The sequence below is a fragment of the Balaenoptera ricei genome, chromosome 19, assembly GCF_028023285.1.
Source record: "Balaenoptera ricei isolate mBalRic1 chromosome 19, mBalRic1.hap2, whole genome shotgun sequence".
Classification (NCBI taxonomy): Eukaryota; Metazoa; Chordata; class Mammalia; order Artiodactyla; family Balaenopteridae; genus Balaenoptera; species Balaenoptera ricei.
The window spans coordinates 6,842,940-6,863,017 of record NC_082657.1 but is presented as its reverse complement, the minus strand read 5'-3'; the positions used below and the strand labels follow the sequence as shown (position 1 = coordinate 6,863,017).

Sequence of the window (20,078 nt, the reverse complement as noted above, 5' to 3'; positions counted from 1 at the left end):
CCGTTGCCAGGTGCGCAGGGGGGCCCCCAGAGAATCCCCCCGCTCCCCCTCCCCATCAAACAGCCAGGGTGATGCAACCTGCCTGCAATTGCCACCTCACTCCCCAAGCCTGGCTCCTCCGCACTGAAAAAGAGTCCCCAGCAGCCCCACCCATGCTCCCAGCCCCAGCTCAGGAGCTGAAGGGCCTGGGGCAGCTGGACCCCAGAGGACTTTGTGAAGCTGGGGGAGGCCAAGGCATCTGAGTCCTGGATGGGCAATAGGTCCAGAGGTGGGCGTGGGGAGAGGGCTCAGGGTGCCAAGACCTGGGCTCACAGGCACCACTGATGACCCACCGCCCATAAATTCGAATATGCCCTGAAGGGCTAGGGAGCTCAGTGTGCAAGCTGGCACCAGCTCTGCAGGACTGAGTCAGGCCGCGTGGGTGGGGTAATTGGCACCAGAACTCAACTCTATGGGACCCAACAGATGGAGAGAGAAAAAGGCACAAGGGGCTGGGACAGGGGGACCAGGGTCTTCTCAGTCAGCAAACACTGCAATCTACTGGCAGCAAGATTCCCACACTAAGTTCATTCCCAGGTATTAAAAAATTATCTTACCTGGTCATCCTCTCAAAACCCCATAATCCCCGTCTATGAGACAAAACCAAATGGAGGGACATTCCATAGAATATCCAACCTGCACTCTTCAAAACTGTCAGGGTCATGAAAGACAAGGAAAGTCTAAAAAGCCTTCGCAGACCAAGGGTGGCTAAAGAGACGCGACGACTAAGTGTAAGACAAGACGGCATCCTGGAGGGGATCCTGGAACAAAGGAAGGGCGTTAGGGAACAACTGGTGAAATCAGAAGACAAGGTGGCGTCTAGGTAATAGAAACGTACTGATGTTGGCTCCTGAGCTGTGACAAATGTACGAGCGTAATGCAAGATGTCCAGTGACAGAGACTGGATGAGGGGTATAAGGGGACTCTGCACTGTCTTTGCAGCCTTTCAGTACATCTACAATTATTCCAAAATAAAAAGTTTATTTAAAGAAAAATACTCTACCTAGTCCACCTGTTATAATCTAGAAGGTCTTTTCGAAGAAGACTGGGGAGTGACTGTGCCCCCTCACTGCCAGCGGCCTGTCCAAGACTCCCCTAATCCCACCTGCTATCGCTCAAATATCTACACTGAGAGGAGTGGAAGTCGGTCCTTACTTCTTACTTAAAAGAACTTTAAAAGCACTACTGCTGGGCTTCCCTGGTGGCGCAGTGGTTAAGAATCCGCCTGCTAATGCAGGAGACACGGGTTCGAGCCCTGGTCTGGGAAGATCCCACATGCCGTTAAGCGACTAGGCCCGTGAGCCACAACTACTGAGCCTGCGTGTCTGGAGCCTGTGCTCCGCAACGGGAGAGGCCGCGACAGTGAGAGGCCCGCGCACCGCGATGAAGAGTGGCCCCCACTCTCCACAGCTGGAGAAAGCCCTCGCACAGAAACGAAGACCCAACATAGCCATAAATAAATTAATTAATTAATTAAAAAAAAAAACCAAAGGAAAGGGAAAACTCTCCTTTAAAAAAAAAAAAAAAGCACTACTGCTTAGCAATGGAGATAAAACATACCCACCTCAGTAACAGTAATAATAAAAACCCCTTATGTAGCACCTACTGTGTCCCAAGCACTAGTCTAAGCGCACTTGACCTGGATTAACTCATTTAATCCTCAAAACAGTACTAAGAAGCAGGTACTATTAACGGCCACGTATATCAGTACGTTTCTATTAACTCAACTCCATGCTTTATTCTGGTACTGTTAATGGTAACCGAGGCACAGGGAAGGGAAATTGCCAGTTGGCTAGTAAGTGGGGTGTACTCAGCGTTTGAACCCAACAACTTGGCTCCAGAGACTGTGCTCTTCACCACTACTCCATGCTGCCTTGGTAATAACGTAGCCCCTATAGGGCAAGAGTTGGCAGAGTGGACAGTAAGTATCCTAAGGGAACACGGTCAGATCCCGTGGAAGACTTCCTGTACGCAACAGCAGCCTGCACGAGGGATATAATGTACAATACGATAAATATAATCAACACTGCTATATGCTGTATATGAAAGTTGTTAAGAATGTAAATCCTAAAGTTCTCATCACAAGGAAAAACGTATGTATTTTTTCTATTTCTTTAGTGTTGTAACTGTAGGAGGTGACGGATGTTCACTAAACTTATTGTGGTAATAAATTCACGAGGTATGTAAGTCAAATCATTATGTTGCACACCTTAAACTTATACAGTGCTACATGTCAATTATATCTCAATAAAACTGGGACATGCGTAAAAAAGAGCACACGCGTTTGGAAGGAAAAAAAAAAAAACCTGTGCGTCTTCACTCCCAGATAACGCTCAAGATCAGGGTCCCCCACCTTCTTTGGATCTTGATTCAGTCTCATAAGCACCACAAAAGTGATGAAAAGCTGAACTCCAGGTGTAAGGTCCTGATGTGGATGAATGCAGGGTGGGAAAAGGAGGGGTTTCTGCTGCACAGGAAAGACCCACATCCACTTGGGGCTGGTGGAGGGTCCAGTGCAGGGGGAGGGGATGGCTAGGAAGACCCATCTCTTTAAGCAATGGAAGTACAGATCTCCCTCTTTCTGGCAGAGTGTGAAGACTGATCTAGTGGCAGCGGGCGGGGTGGGGGGGGGCAGCCGAGGTAGAGGATCCTTCGAAAGGAAGTCTAGGGGAGGGGCAGGGACAGGAAGAATGAACCAACGGGCCTGAAAGGAGTGCTAAGGATAAGGGCTGAGGAGAGGTAGGCAGGGGATGGAGAAAAGATAAGACTGAGGGCGATGACAGACTCCCTGCACCAAGATGGGGCTGAGCGTCCATCATGTGAATGGGAGAGGGCGGGGATGGCTGGAAATCACCTTGGAGGGGTGAAGGAAACACAAGAACGACCTATTAGCAAGTGTTGCATGTTTAAGTGTCTGGGGCTCCGGCCACGGGGTTCGGAACGGTTGACGCTGGGGCCCAGAGTTCCCTCCTACTTATCATAAAAGAGGCTGAGCGAGCATGTAGGTGGTGGGATCTGGGTTTCACGGGAATGGACTTATTTCTCACAAACGACCCCACCAGGTACACTTGATTATTCTCCTTACTTTACAAATAATCCCCTATCTAAGAGGCTAGAGAATTTAAGTTATTTGCCCAAGGCCACCCTCGCCGGTCTCTGATTTGAACGGAGCGTGCTCTGTGACTCACGCCAGATTCTAAGCCACAAAAAGTGTTGTTCTCACCGTGGGACGGCAGTTAAGGATAAAGAGATCAACATGTGGCTGACCGGAAATTCGCGAAGCAGGGGAAAGGAAAGGAGAAATAAACTAGTGCGGGTCTCAGGGAAGAGGAAGGGCCGAGTTACCAAATCAGAGGGAGCAGAGAACCGGACCCCGGACCACAGGGAGGATGGGGCCGGACCCCAGAGTCAGAGGAAAAGAAGGGTCGGAACCCCCGAGGTCGGGAGGAAAGCGGGGCTAGATCCACAGGTCAGAGAAAGGAGAGGCCCGAACTCCCGGGGTCGGAAGGAGGAGGGGGCCGGATCCCGGGATCCCCGAGGGCGGGCGGTGAGGCCCGCCGCACGGTTGAGGCCGCGCGGGGCGGGGCGCGGAAGGATCCGGGCAGGCCGTGCTGCGCCACCCCCGGTATATCTGTCCCCAGTCCCCGGGGTCGCCTCATTCCCCATCCTCAGATCATGATCTCTCCTCACACTACCGCGACGCCACCTCAGCCCGCGTAGCCCCGGCCATGGCTCTGTAGCCGCGACCCCTCTGTGCCCCCGGCCAGTCTCCCCGCTCACCGCGCCTGCGCTCTCCGCTCCTGCCTTCTTTCTTCAGCCGAGGCCGCCGCCGCCTCTCCTTTGCGCAGCCATGGAGTGAGTAACCGCTCGCCTCTCCCTCTCCAACGGCCTTTCCCGCCCTTTCGAAGCTCGCGGCCCTCACGACCAGACCTGGGGGGTAGGGAGACGAGACTGAGGAATCACGGTCGCGCAGGCGCAGAAGAGGGAAGACGGGCCGTTCGCGCGCGATCGAGCATGCGCACTCGGCCCGATTGGGGGGGGGGGAGGGTGCGTTCTTCCAGACAATGTTGGTGTTTAAAGACAGCCCCTGTGCGTTTGCGCCTGCGCACTAGTTCCCAGAGGGGGTGGTGGTCCCCCCCCCGCCCTGAATGAGTCTGCGAGCGATTGCTCATGCGCATCTGTCCACCAGCGGTAGTATTTCTATGCAAAGAGCGGGCAGTAAGCAGCCGCACGTGCGCACTGACCCCCAGGAGGGCGGAGGCCTGAGGGAGCAATGGGGCCGCTCCGGCGGTGGAGCATGCGCTTTAGCCCTCGGCGAGAGAGCCGCGTGTGGATGGTGGAGAGTGGGGAGCTGTTCTCTGCCTGCAGGCTCCACCCGCCGCCTCCACTTTGCTCATCTTCCCTCAGTTTCATTCAGGCACCTGCTGGGGGTGGGGGGGCTGGTTTAGATTGACAGGGGAGAAGGCGGGACTTAGAAACGACCCGTTTAAGGGGATGGAGCTAGGATAAGAGGCGTCACGGAGGGTGGGGCTGGAGGGGGGGGGGTAACACACCGTGAGAAGGGGCGGGACTAAGAAAACCGTTAGCTGAGGGGATGGGGGCGGGACTTGGAGGGACAGTGGCGATCACCGCAAAATTCAAAGGGAAGGGTGGGATTCGAATGGATGACATTGATGAAGGGGCGGGACAGGGGGGAATTCCCCTGGGAAGAGATTTGAGATGGACTCTAGGGAGGAGGTGGGGCCTAAAGGTTGTATTTTAGAGGAAGAGGTGTGGCTGCAAGAAAATTCCCCTGGGATTGAGGTTTTTTTTTAATGAAACGGAATATTATGCAGTAGGTGGGAGGGACTTAAGGAAATTCCCCTGGGAGACCATAAGGTTTCTGTATTGGAAGAATTGGGTCTGGGGAATTCTGAAGAAAAGTAAGTCGGGCCTAAAGAGAATTCCCTTGGGAGTGGGTGGGGCTCAGATTTGGGGAAAGAAAGGGCAGATTTAGAATTCTGAAAGGGCAAGGAATCCCGGGGCCCTGGGGGTATGGCTTGGTTTCCCCGTGGCTTTGGCAGTAGGTGAGGCTGGCCCCGACCCACTCACTTTTGTGTCACACTCGTAGGTACTCCACTTGTGTCTTGGTGCCTGTCTTCGTCCAGCTGAGTAACCTCCAGAGCCTCCTCCCAGTTGTTGGTGCAGCCTTCTCCATTGCCATCCGTGCCCAACGCCCGTGCTGCAGCCATGTCACTCCTGGCGACCCTGGGGCTGGAGCTGGACAGGACCCTGCTCCCAGCTAGCGGGCTGGGCTGGCTCGTAGACTATGGGAAACTCCCCCTGGCCCCTGCCCCCCTGGGCCCCTATGAGGTCCTTGGGGGAGCCCTGGAGGGCGGGCTTCCAGGGGGGGGAGAGCCCCTGTCAGGTAAGGGCAGGCAAAGAATGGAGGTGGGGTGAGCTGGGCTGTGGGGGGCAGGGGAGAAGAATTCATTCATTCACTTTTCATTCATTCAGTAAGTATCTATTGAGCATGTATAATATGTCAGGCACTGTCTTAGGTGCTGGGGATACAGCTGGAAACAAGACTGACATGATCCCTGCCCTCTTGGAGCTCACACTCTACTGGGGAGACAGACAAGAGACATATTAAATGATGATGCATGGGGATACGTGGGAAACACTTAGTAGCTGAGCTTAAAAATGACAACAAGGACACGTTTAGAGCGGGGAGCCAGGAAACCCTCTCCAAGGCAGTAACATTTTGGCTGAGACCTAAAGAATGGTAAGGAATGAGCCATGAAAAGGGAAGAGCTTTTCAGGTGGAGGAAACAGCATAGGCAGAGCTCCTGAGGCAGGAAGTGTTTTATTCATTAGTGTATCCCAAATGCTTGGTACATAGTGGGTTTTCAATAATTAATTAAAGATGAAACAGGGTGTGTTTATGTGTGATTTAGTTTGCCGTTTCCAAGTAAACTAGAGGGTAAATCAAGAAACCACAGATGCAGGCTAATCAGTAAAGAGGATGTTGGAATGGTTGAAGAAATGGCTGGTTGACTGTTTTGTTGTTTGGGTCATTGGTTGGTTGACTGGTTCATTGATTGTTTGGCTAATTGGTCGGTTAGTTGGCTGGTCTGTTGGTCTGTTGACTGGTTTGATGATTCGTTGATCGGTTGGTTGACTGATTGGCTGGTTGGTGGTTTTACTCAACGAATGGGACGAATGAGGTAGTTGTGAGTGGGACCTGGCTGGGTGGAGGATTAGGAACTCAAGGAACTTTCTGTCCCTCTCCAATCCTCCAGGCGACGGCTTCTCTGACTGGATGACCGAGCGGGTCGACTTTACAGCCCTCCTCCCTCTGGAGACCCCCTTGCCCTCAGGTGCCCTCCCCCCACCTTCCCCACCACCACCTGACCTGGAAGCTATGGCCTCCCTCCTCAAGAAGGAGCTGGAGCAAATGGAAGACTTCTTCCTTGATGCCCCACTCCTCCCACCGTCCTCCCCACCCCCGACACAGCCAGCACCGGCACCCTCCCTCTCCCTCCCCCTCCCCCTGCCCACCTTTGACCTCCCCCCGACCCCTGACCCGGACACCCTCGACTTGCTGGCCATCTACTGCCGCAGTGAGGCCGCGCAGGGGGACTCGGGGTTGGCGCCCCTGTCCCCCCCACCGCAACCCCCTCCTCCTCCCCCTCAACCCTCCCGCCCCACCCCCTACCCCAATCCTGCCGCCACCCGAGGGGACCGCAAGCAAAAGAAGAGAGACCAGAACAAGTCAGCAGCTCTGAGGTACCGCCAGAGGAAGCGTGCAGAGGGCGAGGCCCTGGAGGGCGAGTGCCAGGGGCTGGAGGCCCGGAACCGGGAGCTGAGGGAGAGGGCTGAGTCGGTGGAGCGGGAGATCCAGTACGTCAAGGATCTGCTCATCGAAGTGTACAAGGCTCGAAGCCAGAGGACCCGGAGCAGCTAGCTGGGCGGGGTCTTCAGGCCATAGCGGGGGTGCTGGTCTTCAGCTGTGGCTCACTCTGTTTCTGGGGCTGAGGTGGGAGGTCCCCAGTCATCCCCCTGCCTCTGGCTGCCTTCCAAACCTCCCCCTCCCCCTCTCCATCCTCCCGCCTTCCCCCTCCTTCTCCCTCTCCCTCCCTCTCCCCTCCCCCTCCTCCCCCCTTCCTCCTCCTTCTCCCTCTCCCTCCCCCCCTCCCCTTTTATCCTTGCCTCCTTTCCTGTCCATTCTGAATTTGCTCCCCTCCTCCCTCCCCAGAATCATGGAATGTTTGGCCTTAGTCAACATCTATACCCTTCAACTAACAGCTGAGGAACAGAGGCCCATGGGGAATTGGGGGGGCAGGGGAGAGCTTGGAAACCTGGTCTCTCAAGCAGGGAAGTGAGGCCAGGAATCTCTGCAGAACGTCTATGCAAAGGAGGACAGGGAAGCCATCTGGAGACTAAGTCAGGGAGGGCTTTAAGAAAGGTGCCCGTAGAATACAAGCAAAATAAGCCAAGTGACCTTGGGGAACTACATTTGGGGGTGGAACCAAAAGGTGGCCGAGTTCACAGAGCAGGTGGATAAGTGGGCAGCTGGGGAGGTGGGCGGGTGAGGGGAATGGCCATAATGGGTGACTGGGTGTTCATTTTAGCTCTGGGAGGAAATCAGTGTTTTGTGAAGGTGCTGGGGGAGGGGCTGCATCTAGGTGAGGGAGGGCGGGGACTGATCCTTTCTGGGGGTTGTGAGTGGAAATAAAATGAAGAATTTCCTCTGGCTGTGCGTCTTGTCTTTGAGAGGAGAAGTTGCTCGGAGGGCAGTCTTAGACCAAAGATGATAATGATAGTAACGGAAATAACATAATACTTACGGTCAAGCACACACACCGACACACGGTCAAGGCCAAGATGGGACTGACTGACTGGTAAAGGTACAAGACCCACTTTTAGCTTCCATTTGTTACTTACGTAGACAGGGAAAAGAGAGAATAGCCAAAGGTGCAAGCTCCCCGTGGTCCTTGTCACCAAAAAGGGTGACACCAAAAGGGGCTGGATGGCTGCAGCACAGTTGTGGGGTACCCTGTGATGAAGAGCCAGCTGTCTGAGCAAAGCTTCCCAGGGGAAGTCGGGAGGAAGTGGGAGGTGGCCTGGTAGCCATGGCGGAGACATTCAGCTACATCTGTGTTTTGAAGGCTTACTGTGTACCAAGTGCTATTTTAAGCATTTTGCATGATTATTTCAGTCAACCCAAAAGGAAGGTATTGTTAGGTTTTGGATGAATAACCACAAACACTCATTCCATCTGTGTGGTGTCTGCCGGGCGCTGGCTGGGAGAGGAAGGGCTGGTCACATAGTGGTGAACAAAGTCATGTTTTCTGCCACTGTGGAAGCTACATTCCGGTTGGGGAGACAGAGGTGATATAACTTGACCAAGTGTATTAGTTATAAATGCTTTTGGCTGCAAGTAACAGCAGACCTGCCCATCAGTGGTGCGCACGTAAGTTTTTTCCACAGAAGTCTAGAGGGTGGGTGCTGCTGTTACCGAGGTCTCTCTGATTCTCTTGGCTTTTACATCATGGTCACAGGATGGAGGCCGCAGCTCCAGGCATTGTATCTAAATTTGAGACAGGAAGTCAAATTTGTCCTAGCTGACTCTGATAGATTTCTGCTTACATCTCATTGTCTAGAGCTATGTTACATGGGTACTCCTAGCTGTAAGAATGGAATATGATTCAGCCTTAAAAAGGAAGGAAATTTTAACACATGCTACAACATGGATGAACCTTGAGGACATTATGCTAAGTGAAATAAGCCAGTCACAAAAGATAGTGTATGATTCCACTTATATGAGGTACCATTCAAGGTCCTCAAGTTTCAACCAGAAGTAGAATTGTTGAATCAAATGGTAATTCTATTTTTAATTTTTTGAGGAAATGCCCAGCTGTGTTCCACAGTGGCTACACCATTTTACATTCCCACCAACAGTACACAAGGGTTCCAGTTTCTCCAATCCTTGCCAACTTATTCTTTTCCTTTTTTTTTTTTTTAAAAATATTGAGTTGGCCAAAAGGTTCATCATGGAAAAAACGCAAACGAACTTTTTGGCCAACCCAATAGTAGCCATTCCTGATGGTTGTGTGGTGTAAGCCTAAAATTTTTAATTCAAAAAGAATCAAGGAGTGTATTCAAATATACTGTCAATTAAGGTATTGACTTGATTTACCAAAGACCACATAACAGAGGCTTTAGTGAGATGGATTGATTTTCTCATGTAAATATCCACACTGGTAGATGGGGCAGGGAGTAGGTCGGCCCTACCTGCTGAGGTGATCCATGGACCCAGGTTCCTTCTATCTTGTTGCTCCACATCTCCCAGCTCTGGTCCTCAAACTTGATTGTGCATCAGAATCCCCTGGAGGGTTTATGGAAACACAGTCCTGGGCCCCATGCCCCAGAGTTTCTGATTCAGCAGGTCTTGGATGGGGCCTGAGAATTTGCCTCTCTCACAAAGCCCCAGGTGCCACTGCTGCAGCTACAGTTGGTCTGGGGACCACAATTTGGGAACCATTCTCCTAAAGTGTCAGCCTCTTCAAGACGGTTGAACCCAAGTCATCATCACTATAACTTTGTTACGGCAAGCAGGAAAGGGCAAAGAGATACTGGAGAGCAAGCAGCCTCCTTTTAAGGACCCTCCTTTTAAGGATGTGAGCTGGGAGCTTTCCACATCTTTTCTGCTCCTTTCCTTTGGCTGGAAATTTGTCACGTGGGAACACCTACCTGCAAAGGAGCCTGGGAAATGTAGTCTCTAGATGGGTGGTCATTTTCTCAGCCAGAGCCTAGGTGGTCCTTTTACCAAAAGGAAAAGGGGAAAATGGATGTTAGGGAGTCTGGTCATTAAGATAGAACTAGGAGAGTCAGCCAGGGTCAGGAATACAGGGACACAGGGGCTTCTAGGCCAGCAGTTCCCAATGCTGTCTGGGGACCTCAGGGTCCCCAAGGCACTTTCAGGTATTTTACAAAGTTAAAACTATTTTCATAGTAATTGTAAGATGTTATTTGCCTCCCTCTCTCCCTCTCCCTCTCCCTCTCTCTCTCTCTCTCTGGAATTTTCCAGAGGTTATGTGATGTATGACATCGTTACTCTGACGGCTAATGGAATATGTGTTTGTGTATTCTCGATTTAAAAGTTTTGCAATTTTAATTGATAAAACTGAAACAGGAAGGAAAGGAACAGGGCACAACCTTTAAAAGGATGACATAACCATAGGACATGACAAAAACTGGTTAGAACTAACCAGGTCCAAGATGGCAGAAGATTTGACTTTCAGTGGACCTTGGGCCTCATTATATGCTCATTGTAATACATTAGCATATGCTAAATGACACACCCACCAGGGCCATGACAGTTCAGAGGCTGACCATAAAAGGCCAAAAAGTGGGGAGTGGCCCAACTCCTGGAAATCTCCGCCTCTTCCCCAAAATACTTGGAATAATCCTGCCACTCAGCCTGTGAAATTACCCAGCCCATAAAAACTAACCACCCCATATTTCAGGGCTTCTTGCCTTCTGAGATGGTCCACACTCTGTCTGCGGACTGTGTTTCTCTCTAAATAATTCCACTTCTTACCTATCACTTTGTCTCTCACTGAATTTTTTCTGAAATGAAACATCAAGAACCTGAGCTTCATTAAGTCCTCTGAGACCAGGTGTGTGATCTCAATTAAAAGACTGTGGGGGGCTTCCCTGGTTGCGCAGTGGTTGAGAATCTGCCTGCCAATGCAGGGGACACGGGTTCGAGCCCTGGTCTGGGAAGATCCCACATGCCACGGAGCAACTGGGCCCGTGAGCCACAACTACTAAGCCTGCGTGTCTGGAGCTTGTGCTCCGCAACAAGAGAAGCCATGACAGTGAGAGGCCCGTGCACCGCAAGGAAGAGTGGCCCCCGCTCGCCGCAACTAGAGAAAGCCCTCGCACAGAAACGAAGACCCAACACAGCCAAAAAAAAAAAAAAAAAAGACTGTGGTTTCAAGTCCCACTCTGGATTTTGGCTGGGTTTGAGTGCTGGCACGTGGGACTATAAATATTGATAGATATAACCCATGCAGACAAAAGTTCTTTGGGGTCTCTGTTATTTATTTAAGAGTGCAAAGGGGTCCCTGAGACCCAAAAGGGTGAGAACTGCTGTATTCGTATTTATTTCTACTTAAATTCGAGTCTCGACACTTGGGCCAGCCAAGTGTTGTGAATTGGGGCTGAAATTCCACCTGAGGGCTGACCTGTCCTAAGGGGCAGGTTTTGCCCTTCTCCACCCGACAGTAAAGCATATTTATTTGTGACAGTGCTGACATTTACCTGAGCCTTATGCATCTGGACAACACAGAAGAAATCCCCTGCCCTGCACCCACCCCCAACTTTTGTTTTCCAGGAAGTGGCTTACTGCAAAGAAGCACCCTTCCCCATATGACTTAGATAAGACCCATGGATGAGCCCCTTGTTGACCTAAGACAAGGCAACACACAGATCCTCCTAATTTCCATTTTTTGGACTCATAAACGATTAGCTGTTTTGCCCGCCATGGATCAGTCGGCACAAAATGCTTGTTAATCAAACCTAAGTTAAGTCTCCCACCACATCCCTTCCAGAATTTTGGTCCATCCTTAGCCTGAGCCCTAATACAACCTCTGAATAGGGTGGCCTCAGGATAAACCATTCTCTCTGATCTACTGTTCTAGCAAGCTATCTTGTCATCCCACTTCCCCACATCTCGTTCTTTCTAGCCTTGTTTACTCCTCTCTATAAAAGAAAAACTCTGTTGCCTGACCCTTGTGCAGCTTGCAAATCTTATGGCGGTTTTCCTGATTATAATAATGCCTCTCCCATTGCAATAGCCCCTCCTCTGCTTTGCAGTAATCCTTTCGAAGAAAGTCTTTCTTTACCAAGTCTGAATTGTTTTTCATTGAGGTGAAATTCACATAACATGTAATTAACCATTTAAAAGTGAACAATTCAGTGACATTTAGTTCACACAATGTTGCACAACCACCACCTCTATCTAGTTCCAAAACATTTCCATCATGCCAAAATATAGCCCCATGCCCTTTAAGCAGTTACTTTACATGCACGCTCTCCCTCCAATTTTTTTTTTAAGTTATTTATTTATTTATTTATTTTTGGCTGCGTTGAGTCTTCGTTAGTGCTTGCGGGCTTTCTGTAGTTGCGGCGAGCGGGGGCTACTCTTCCTTGTGGCGCAAGGGCTTAATTGCTCCGCGGCATGTGCGATCTTCCCAGACCAGGGTTCGAACCGGTGTCCCCTGCATTGGCAGGCAGATTCTTAACCACTGCGCCACCAGGGAAGTCCCAAGGGTCATCTTTTAGATGCCCCACTTGGGGACCTCTTTTACTTCATTATCCTTCATCTCTTGGTGCTGAGCACAGCAAGATTAAAAAAAAAAGAATACGAAAAATACATCTCTGAGAAGCTGTGGCCACAGCCCAGACTTACTGTGGATATTCATTCTGGGTACTCGTAGTTGGGGGGACAGGGACCCTCAGAGCTCGAACTTAGTTTAAAGCATCCCTGACTGGTGTTGCTACCTAGTAGAAGTAAACACAAATGTCAAAGCCCAAGTTCGGGGCTTCCCTGTGGCGCAGTGGTTGAGAATCTTCCTCCTAATGCAGCGGACACAGGTTCGAGCCCTGGCCTGGGAAGATCCCACATGCCGTGGAGCAACTAAGCCCGTGCACCACAGCTACCGAGCTTGTGCTCTAGAGCCCGCGAGCCACAACTACTGAGCCTGCGCGTCTGGAGCCTGTGCTCCCCAACAAGAGAGGCTGTGATAGTGAGAGGCCTGCGCACCGCGATGAAGAGTGGCCCCCGCTTGCCGCAACTAGAGAAAGCCCTCGCACAGAAACGAAGACCCAACACAGCCAAAATAAATAAATAAATAAATAAAATGAGGAATCAAAAAAAAAAAAAAAGCCCAAGTTCAAGTTTGCTTGGAGCAGCCAAGGCCCTCAAGACAAATTATCTTTAGTGCTAACTCCCCTCTGGCATTCCTGTGGATTTTGGCTTGGGCGGTCCTTGACAATTGTTGCTCAGAAGATGATTTTCATATTCTATCTGTCACCTTTATGCAGATTTAAGAAGGATGGTTTGTTTGAACAATCTAGAATAGGCACAGACTCTTGATCTCCATCTCTGATTCGTTTTGTTACCTATGAAGACTTGCAATTTTAAGGCCAGAAAAAAAAAAAAAGCCCGAGCTCTGGAATGTCAATAATTTACATTGTACATGACAAGAAAACCACAGGCCAGTGCAGCTCGATCTTATCAGTAAACAAGGAGAAAGAACTAAATTAAACTTGACTTAATAACAGTGAAATTAGGAGAACTTAGTGCTTTTTCTCCTCCAGAAATGAGGCAGAAGGTGGCACTGCACATCCAAGCTGTGTGGCCTTGAACAGGCGTCTTTGCCTCTCTGAGCTTAGGTTCCTTATCTTGAAGTCAGGCATGGCAATGCTGGACCTGAGAGGTAGTACAAATGTGGAGAGAAATCACGAGGAATTTGGAAAGAGTTGGATCTGGGAACTAACCCTTTCTCCATCATAATCTTTCTTTGTGAGCTGAAAAAAATGGTGCAGATGGGCACCCATTATAGAGTTGGATATCAATTTAAAGGATTCTGACCAGTGTTTAAAGATATGAATAGAACAGAATATAAAATACCATGTATCACAGAGTGGTATTTTGTGAAACTATGTTGATGTGAAATCATATCTTACTTTGCATCACGGTCAGAAAAGTTTGGAAGCCAAAGTTATGAAGCACCCAGTATCAAATACTGATTTTCAGACAACTGCCCACCCGCTATCAACTCCCTTTCAAAGATGCCGATTCCACCACGCCCAAAGCAAACGGTCCTGGTCTCCCGGCGGCTCTGTCTTAGCAGGACTCCGCCGCCAGGTGGCGCCCGTGCCACGCTGTGAGGGGGTTAACCTCCAACCTCGATTCAGCCCAAGCCCGTGATTTCCTTGGGGTCCCCTCTCGCCCTGAGGATCCGGTTTACTGGGACTAGAAGCCCTGACCACGAATAGAATTCCCAGAACAGAGAGCGGCAGGAGGGCGCAGGTGGTCAAGAAGGGATGTGGCCATCCTCAAATATCCACTCATCTCTTCATTCCACAATGTTTGTTAAATGCCTCTGTGCACCTCCCAGAGCTCACATCCCGGTATGGGAGGACGGGCGAGACCTCAAATTCACCACCCTGCCGGTACAGGAAGGCCTCCCCGCCTAGTCTGGTGCGGGACAACCCGGGGTGGAACCCAGGCGGCTGTGTGACCTTGGGCAGCTTGCTTAGCCTCTCTGTGCCTCAATTTCCTCTGCTCTAAAATGGGACTAATAGCACCTACTTGATAGAGCTGTCTGAGCATTAAATTAGTTAATATTTGTAAATCACTTTGAAGGGCCTGGTGTGTTTGTTAAACCAATTGCTAAAAATTCCCACTTTACAGAAGAGAAAACTGAGGATCAGAGTAGGGGAGTGAATCACCAAAGCCACATTTCCCCACCTAGGGAGATCTCTGAGTTGAGTCCAGTGATCTTGATTCCACGCCCAGAGGTTTTCCTCGGCATTGTGCTTGGGGTAGAAGTAAACCCAGTTCCCTTGGCATAGTTGGTGGGGGCGGGGAGGGGGGAGCTGCCAAAGCCAGTGAAATACTCCAAAGGAGCCCAGGGTCCAACCAGACAACAGTTAGTACTGGAGTCACAGCTGAATCTAGCATTGGGCCCTGTCTCTGGGTCAGTGGAACAGCCAGACAAGTAAATAAATCATTTTCTTACAATGAACGACATCCAGATTGCAGTAAAGACATAAAGAGAAAGTAGTGTGAGCTCGTCAATAAGTGTTATGGAGCTACACTGCCTCTTCAGTACTGAACTGTGATGAATTATGAAGTAAGGTTGGGCGTGGCATTAGCCCTCCTTCAGGAGAAGGGATCTAACAGGGCCAGAAGGCAAAGGTCAGTTACATTAACAGGTCCCAAGATTCCTGTATCACCTACGTATGCGGCTCTGTGGTCTTGCCCTGAATGTTCAACCATGTTCAAGTTTCACTTGGAGTTCCCAATGACCATCTGACCAAGTGTACTGGGTTGGATAGTGTCTCCTCCACATTTATGTTCTTCCCAGAGCCCCAGAATGTGACTTTGTTTGGAAATAGTGTCATTGCAGATGTAATTGGTTAAGATGAGGTCACATTACAGTAGGGTGGGTCATTCATCCCATATAACTGATGTCCTTACAAGAAGAAAAGAAACACAGAGACAGACATGCAGGGAGAAGGCCAAGTGAAGACAGAGGCAGGGATGCATCCACAAGCCAAGGGATGCCAGAGATTGCCAGCAGCCACCAGAAGCTGGAGGAGGCAAGGAAGGGTCCTTCCTTAGAGACTTCAGAGAGAGGAGAGCCCTGCCGACACCATGATTTTGGACTTCTAGCCTCCAGAACTGTGAGAAAATACATTTCTGTTATTTTAAGCACCACAGTTTGTGGTGCTTTATTACAGTAGTGCTAGGAAAATAATCCACCAGGTGGTAAATGACTCAGTCCTGTTTCATAGCTAGTTTGACTTACTATGTTGACAATAGCCAGAAATGTGCTGTTTCTGTATTAGTGGCCCTGAGGACTTAAAAAAATTGTGTTAAAAATACAAAATATATAGCAGCACTGTTTACAGCAGCAAGACAGGGAAGCAACCTAAATGTCCATCGACAGATGAATGGGTAAAGAAGATGTGATATATATATACACACACACAATGGAATATTACTCATCCATAAAAAAGAATGAAATAATGTCATTTGCAGCAACATGGATGGACCTAGAGATTATCATACTAAGTGAAGTAAGTCAGACAGAGAAAGATATCATACGATATCACTTATTTGTAGAATCTAAAAAAATGATACAAATGACCTTATTTACAAACCAGAAATAGACTCACAGACATGGAAAACAAACTTATGGTTACCAAAGGGGAAAGCGGGGTAGGGATAAATTTGGAATTGGTAATTAGCAGATATACACTACTATATATAAAGTAGGACCTACTGTATAGCACAGGGAACTATATTCAATATCTTGTAGTAACCTATAATGGAAAAGAATCTGATAAAGGATAGATATATATGTATAACTGAATCACTTTGCTGTATACCTGAAACTAACACAACATTGTAAATCAACTATACTTCAATAAAAACATACATAACATGAAATTTACAATTTTAACCATCTTAAACTGTATAATTCAGTGGCATTTATCACATTCACAGTGTTGTGCAACCGTCACCACTATCTCGTTCCAGAACTTTTTCATCCCCTCCCCCACCCCCAAACAGGAAGCCTGGACCCGTTAAGCAATCACCCCCAAAACCACTCTCCCCTCAGCTCCTGGAAACCGCTAATCTGCTTTCTGTCCCTGTGGCTTTGCCCAGTCCGAATACTTCATGTAAAGGGAATCATGCAATATTTATGTGCAAGAACAAAGCCCTCAAAGATATCCAGTTCCTAATCTTTGGAAACCTGTGAATGTTAATTTCTATGGCAGAAATGACTTAGCCTATGTGATTAAATTAAGCGTTTTGAGATGGGACAATTATCCTGGATTCCCTGCATTGGCCCTAAATGTAACCACAAGCATTCTCCTAAGAGGGAGGTGGAGGGAGATTTGAACACAGAAGAGAAGCCCGTGTGATGGAAAAGCAGATGAAAGCAGAGGCAGACAGAGAAGAAGCTATGCCATTGGCTTTGCAGATGGCAGAAGGGGCCTTGAGGCAAGGGGATGGATTCTCCCCTAGAGCCTCTCAAGGGCGTAGGGCTTCAAGTTCAACTTAAAACAACCCAAATGCATTCTCTTACGGTTCTGGAGTCCAAAAGGCCAAACAGAGTCTCAGGGAGATAAATCAAGGTGTCAGCAGGGTTGGTTCCTTCTGGAGAATCTCGAGGTGAATCTCTTTCTTGCTTCTTGCAGGTTTTGGCGACGGCATCACTACAATCTCTTTGATCATCATCTATCATTTACCCCTGCTGTGGTCCATGCTCCCTCTGCCTTTGTCTTATAAACCTGTGATCAAAATGAGGGTCCACCTGGAGAATCTTTCCACCCCAAGAGCCGTAATGTGATCACACCTGCAAAGGCCTTTTGCCCTGCAAGGTAACACGTATTCACACGTTCCGGGGATTAAGACGGGGATGTCTCTGGGGGCCATTATTCAGCCGATCACATACACTGTCTTCTGGAATCCTCCACCTGGAATGGGACCTAAGAAGTGGCCAAATCGGGCAGGTTTTATGCGTTTTAGGCAAAGAAACAAATCTGTGAGGAATTGACAGGACAAAGAGACTTAGGCTTTGGGTGCCCAATTAGTGAAGAATCTAGTGAGAATTTAGGCTTGGGGTAGTAAATTAAAGAAGTAACGAGGTTTGTTTACACAGGCTTCTCGCCTCGAATTCCCTAGGTCTGCTGATAAGGGTGTCCTTCTCCCTCCAGATGTGGGGAGGGCACCTTTCACATGAGAGATTTATGTCCTGCTCTCAGGAAAGCAGAAAGGAGGGTCAGTGTCCTCTTGAGTTGGCCGTTTGTATTTATTTATTTATTTGTTTATTTATTTTTGGCTGCGCTGGGTCTTTGTTGCTGCGCACAGGCTTTCTCTAGTTGTGGTGAGCGGGGGGCTACTCTTCGTTGCAGTGCGCGGGCTTCTCACTACAGAGGCTTCTCTTGTTGCGGAGCACGGGCTCCAGTAGTTGTGGTGTGCGGGCTCAGTAGCTATGGCTCGCAGGCTCTAGAGCACAGGCTAAGTAGTTGTGGTGCACAGGCTTAGTTGCTCCATTTTTCCCGGAACAGGGCTCGAACCGGTGTCCCCTGCATTGGCAGGCAGATTCTTAACCACTGCACCATCAGGGAAGTCCTGGCAGTTTCTTGAGTAACTATAATGCAACATAATCAATATGCCATTGAAGCACATTTTGAGATGGCCTGCTCTGAGCCCCAAACACACTTGCACACATACACAAGCTGACACACACAGATTTGGGTGTTATTCATTGTGAGTCCTGGGGTAAACTCTCCACCCTACTATTTCTCCCGGGAATGGTGGAGCTCTATATCCAGGCAACTGGACCTAGTTTTCAGGCCAAGGAGGCCCAGAGGCAATGACATCTCCCATGGAAGAGAAAGAATAGTGTTCCTGACTTTGGGTGACACCTTGGTCCTCAGCACTAAGTGTCCATGCCGTGTGGTCCTGGGTCTCCCAGAAATCCTACCAGTGGCTAACCTCCCCACCCCCATTCTTTCTGGCCATCTATTGGAAAAGCAATGAATAGTCTACTTGATTTGAAAGAAGGGAAGTTTTCGGGGCCTGTTTTGCAATTCTGTAGAAACTGGAAAACTGACTCAAACCAAGACAAGGCAGAGCGACTGAGTCAGAGACAGAGATCCTGGTTTCCCTTCTCCTCAGATCCTGCCCCCAAGACCTGCTCTCCGTGGGGTTCAGGCTGGGCTGTAGACGACAGTGTAGCAAGTGCAAGAGGAGGGATGGGCACTTTGGTACCAGCTGGGACCATTTAGTTAAAAGTGATGTTGCCTCCAGGGACTTCCATGGTGGTCCAGTGGCTAAGACTCTGCACTCCCAGTGCAGGGGGCCCTGGTTTGATCCCTGATCAGGGAGCTGGATCCCATATGCTTCAACTAGGAGTTTGCATCTTGCAACTAAAAACAAAACAAAACAAAAATGTCACAAGGAAGATTGAAGATCCTGCGTGCCTCAATTAAAAACAAAACAAAACAAAATGTCACAACTAAGATCGAAGATCCGTGTACCACAACTAAGACCCCAAGCAGCCAAATAAAAAAAGTAAATATTAAAAAAAAAAAAAGGGATGTTGCCTCCTCTTTGAGAGACAAGCGATAGGGAAGTAAAGTGAGAAACTGGTTGTAGATGAAAAGGAACTGAGGGTTTCCTCTGTGCATTTTCTGTGCTTTTCAGGCTGCATTTATCCCATTTCCTTTTTATGTATTTGTGATAAACTCAGCAAATTTCCCGGTCAGCAACTTCCCATCCTAGACAAGTTCTGGGCTCTTTGAGAGCTGACCACTGCAGGTCCACCAGAGGGCGCTCAAAAACGCAAGCGCTGGTCCCCAGGATGGGCAGACCCAGGCAGGTGGGTACCGTCGCCCCCACTTAGGTAAACAGTGGCTTTCTGCACCACAGTCTGAGGAGGAGGAGGGAAACAGACTGTTCTGGGGATGCCCAAGACCACCCTGAAGTTTGATGATTCATTGGAAGGACTTAAAGAATTCAGAGAAACTGTTATACTCAGGATTTGTTACAACAAAAGGATACACATTACAATTTGCCAAGGAAGGAATTCCCTGGCTGTCCAGTGGTTAGGAATCCGCACTCTCACTGCTGGGGCCCCGGCTTCCATCCTGGTGGAGGAACAAAGATACCGTAAGCCACGCTGCACGGCCAAAGGAAAAAATTTAGAATAGAATAAAATAAAATCTGCAAAGTTCATAGGACAGGGCCCAAGGGAGACCAGGCACAAGGTTCCAGTGGCCTCTCCCAATGGAGTCATGTGGACAGTGCTTAATTGTCTGAGTGCTAAGGACTGAATCCCCCCATCCTCAATTCATATGTTGAAGCCCTAACCCCTTCAATGTGACTGTATTTGGAGATAGAAACAAGGGGGTAATTAAGGTTAAATGAGGTCATAAGGGTGGGACCCTTATGCAATAGGATTTGTGCCCTTATAGGAAGAGACACAGAGACACCAGAGTTCTCTCTCTCTCCCTCTCTCTGTCTCTGACATGTGAGGGCACAGTGAGAAAGCAGCTATCTGCCAGCCAGGAAGCAGACCCTTGCCAAGCTAACACCTGGATCTTGGACTTCTGGCCTCCAGAACTGTGAGAAAGTGTTGATACATTTCTGTTGTTTAAGCTGCCCAGTGTGTGGTATCTTATGGCAACTCAGAGCTGACCAATACTCCCAGCGATGATGTGTGATGGCATTTGTGGAGTAT

At 49.2% G+C, this 20,078-nt stretch overlaps 3 protein-coding genes and 1 long non-coding RNA gene across 4 annotated transcripts in view; 1 reads left to right on the top strand and 3 right to left on the bottom strand.

The window, feature by feature from the left end:
- Nucleotides 1–3,878, bottom strand: part of IL4I1 (interleukin 4 induced 1) — a 45,450-nt gene extending 41,572 nt beyond the window's left edge. Inside the window, exon 1 of the mRNA XM_059904107.1 lies at nucleotides 3,820–3,878. The gene's annotated coding sequence lies outside the window, so the exon portion shown is untranslated. The remainder of the gene's footprint in view (nucleotides 1–3,819) is intronic.
- The window catches only part of NUP62 (nucleoporin 62), a 31,775-nt gene extending 27,867 nt beyond the window's left edge, over nucleotides 1–3,908 (bottom strand). The window contains exon 1 of the mRNA XM_059904109.1: nucleotides 3,820–3,908. The gene's annotated coding sequence lies outside the window, so the exon portion shown is untranslated. The remainder of the gene's footprint in view (nucleotides 1–3,819) is intronic.
- ATF5 (activating transcription factor 5) lies at nucleotides 3,815–7,654 on the top strand. Its single transcript, XM_059904119.1, has 3 exons — nucleotides 3,815–3,894; nucleotides 5,150–5,446; nucleotides 6,321–7,654. The coding sequence occupies exons 2-3, from the start codon at nucleotides 5,269–5,271 to the stop codon at nucleotides 6,983–6,985; spliced, it is 843 nt and encodes a 280-aa protein (XP_059760102.1). The 5' UTR covers nucleotides 3,815–3,894; nucleotides 5,150–5,268; the 3' UTR covers nucleotides 6,986–7,654.
- LOC132353149 (uncharacterized) lies at nucleotides 7,247–10,795 on the bottom strand. Its single transcript, XR_009498959.1, has 3 exons — nucleotides 9,775–10,795; nucleotides 9,316–9,409; nucleotides 7,247–8,611 (listed from the first exon to the last, which is right to left on the bottom strand). It is a non-coding gene; the product is annotated as an uncharacterized LOC132353149 (long non-coding RNA).
- Between the last annotated feature and the right edge of the window lie 9,283 nt (nucleotides 10,796–20,078).

What these genes read in the sequence shown, in the direction of transcription:
- ATF5 (XM_059904119.1), top strand. Translation starts at nt 5,269, where the DNA reads ATGTCACTCCTGGCGACCCTGGGGCTGGAGCTGGACAGGACCCTGCTC. An exon ending in GGGGGGAGAGCCCCTGTCAG is followed by an intron (nt 5,447 to 6,320) that starts GTAAGGGCAGGC and finishes CCAATCCTCCAG; the next exon opens with GCGACGGCTTCTCTGACTGG.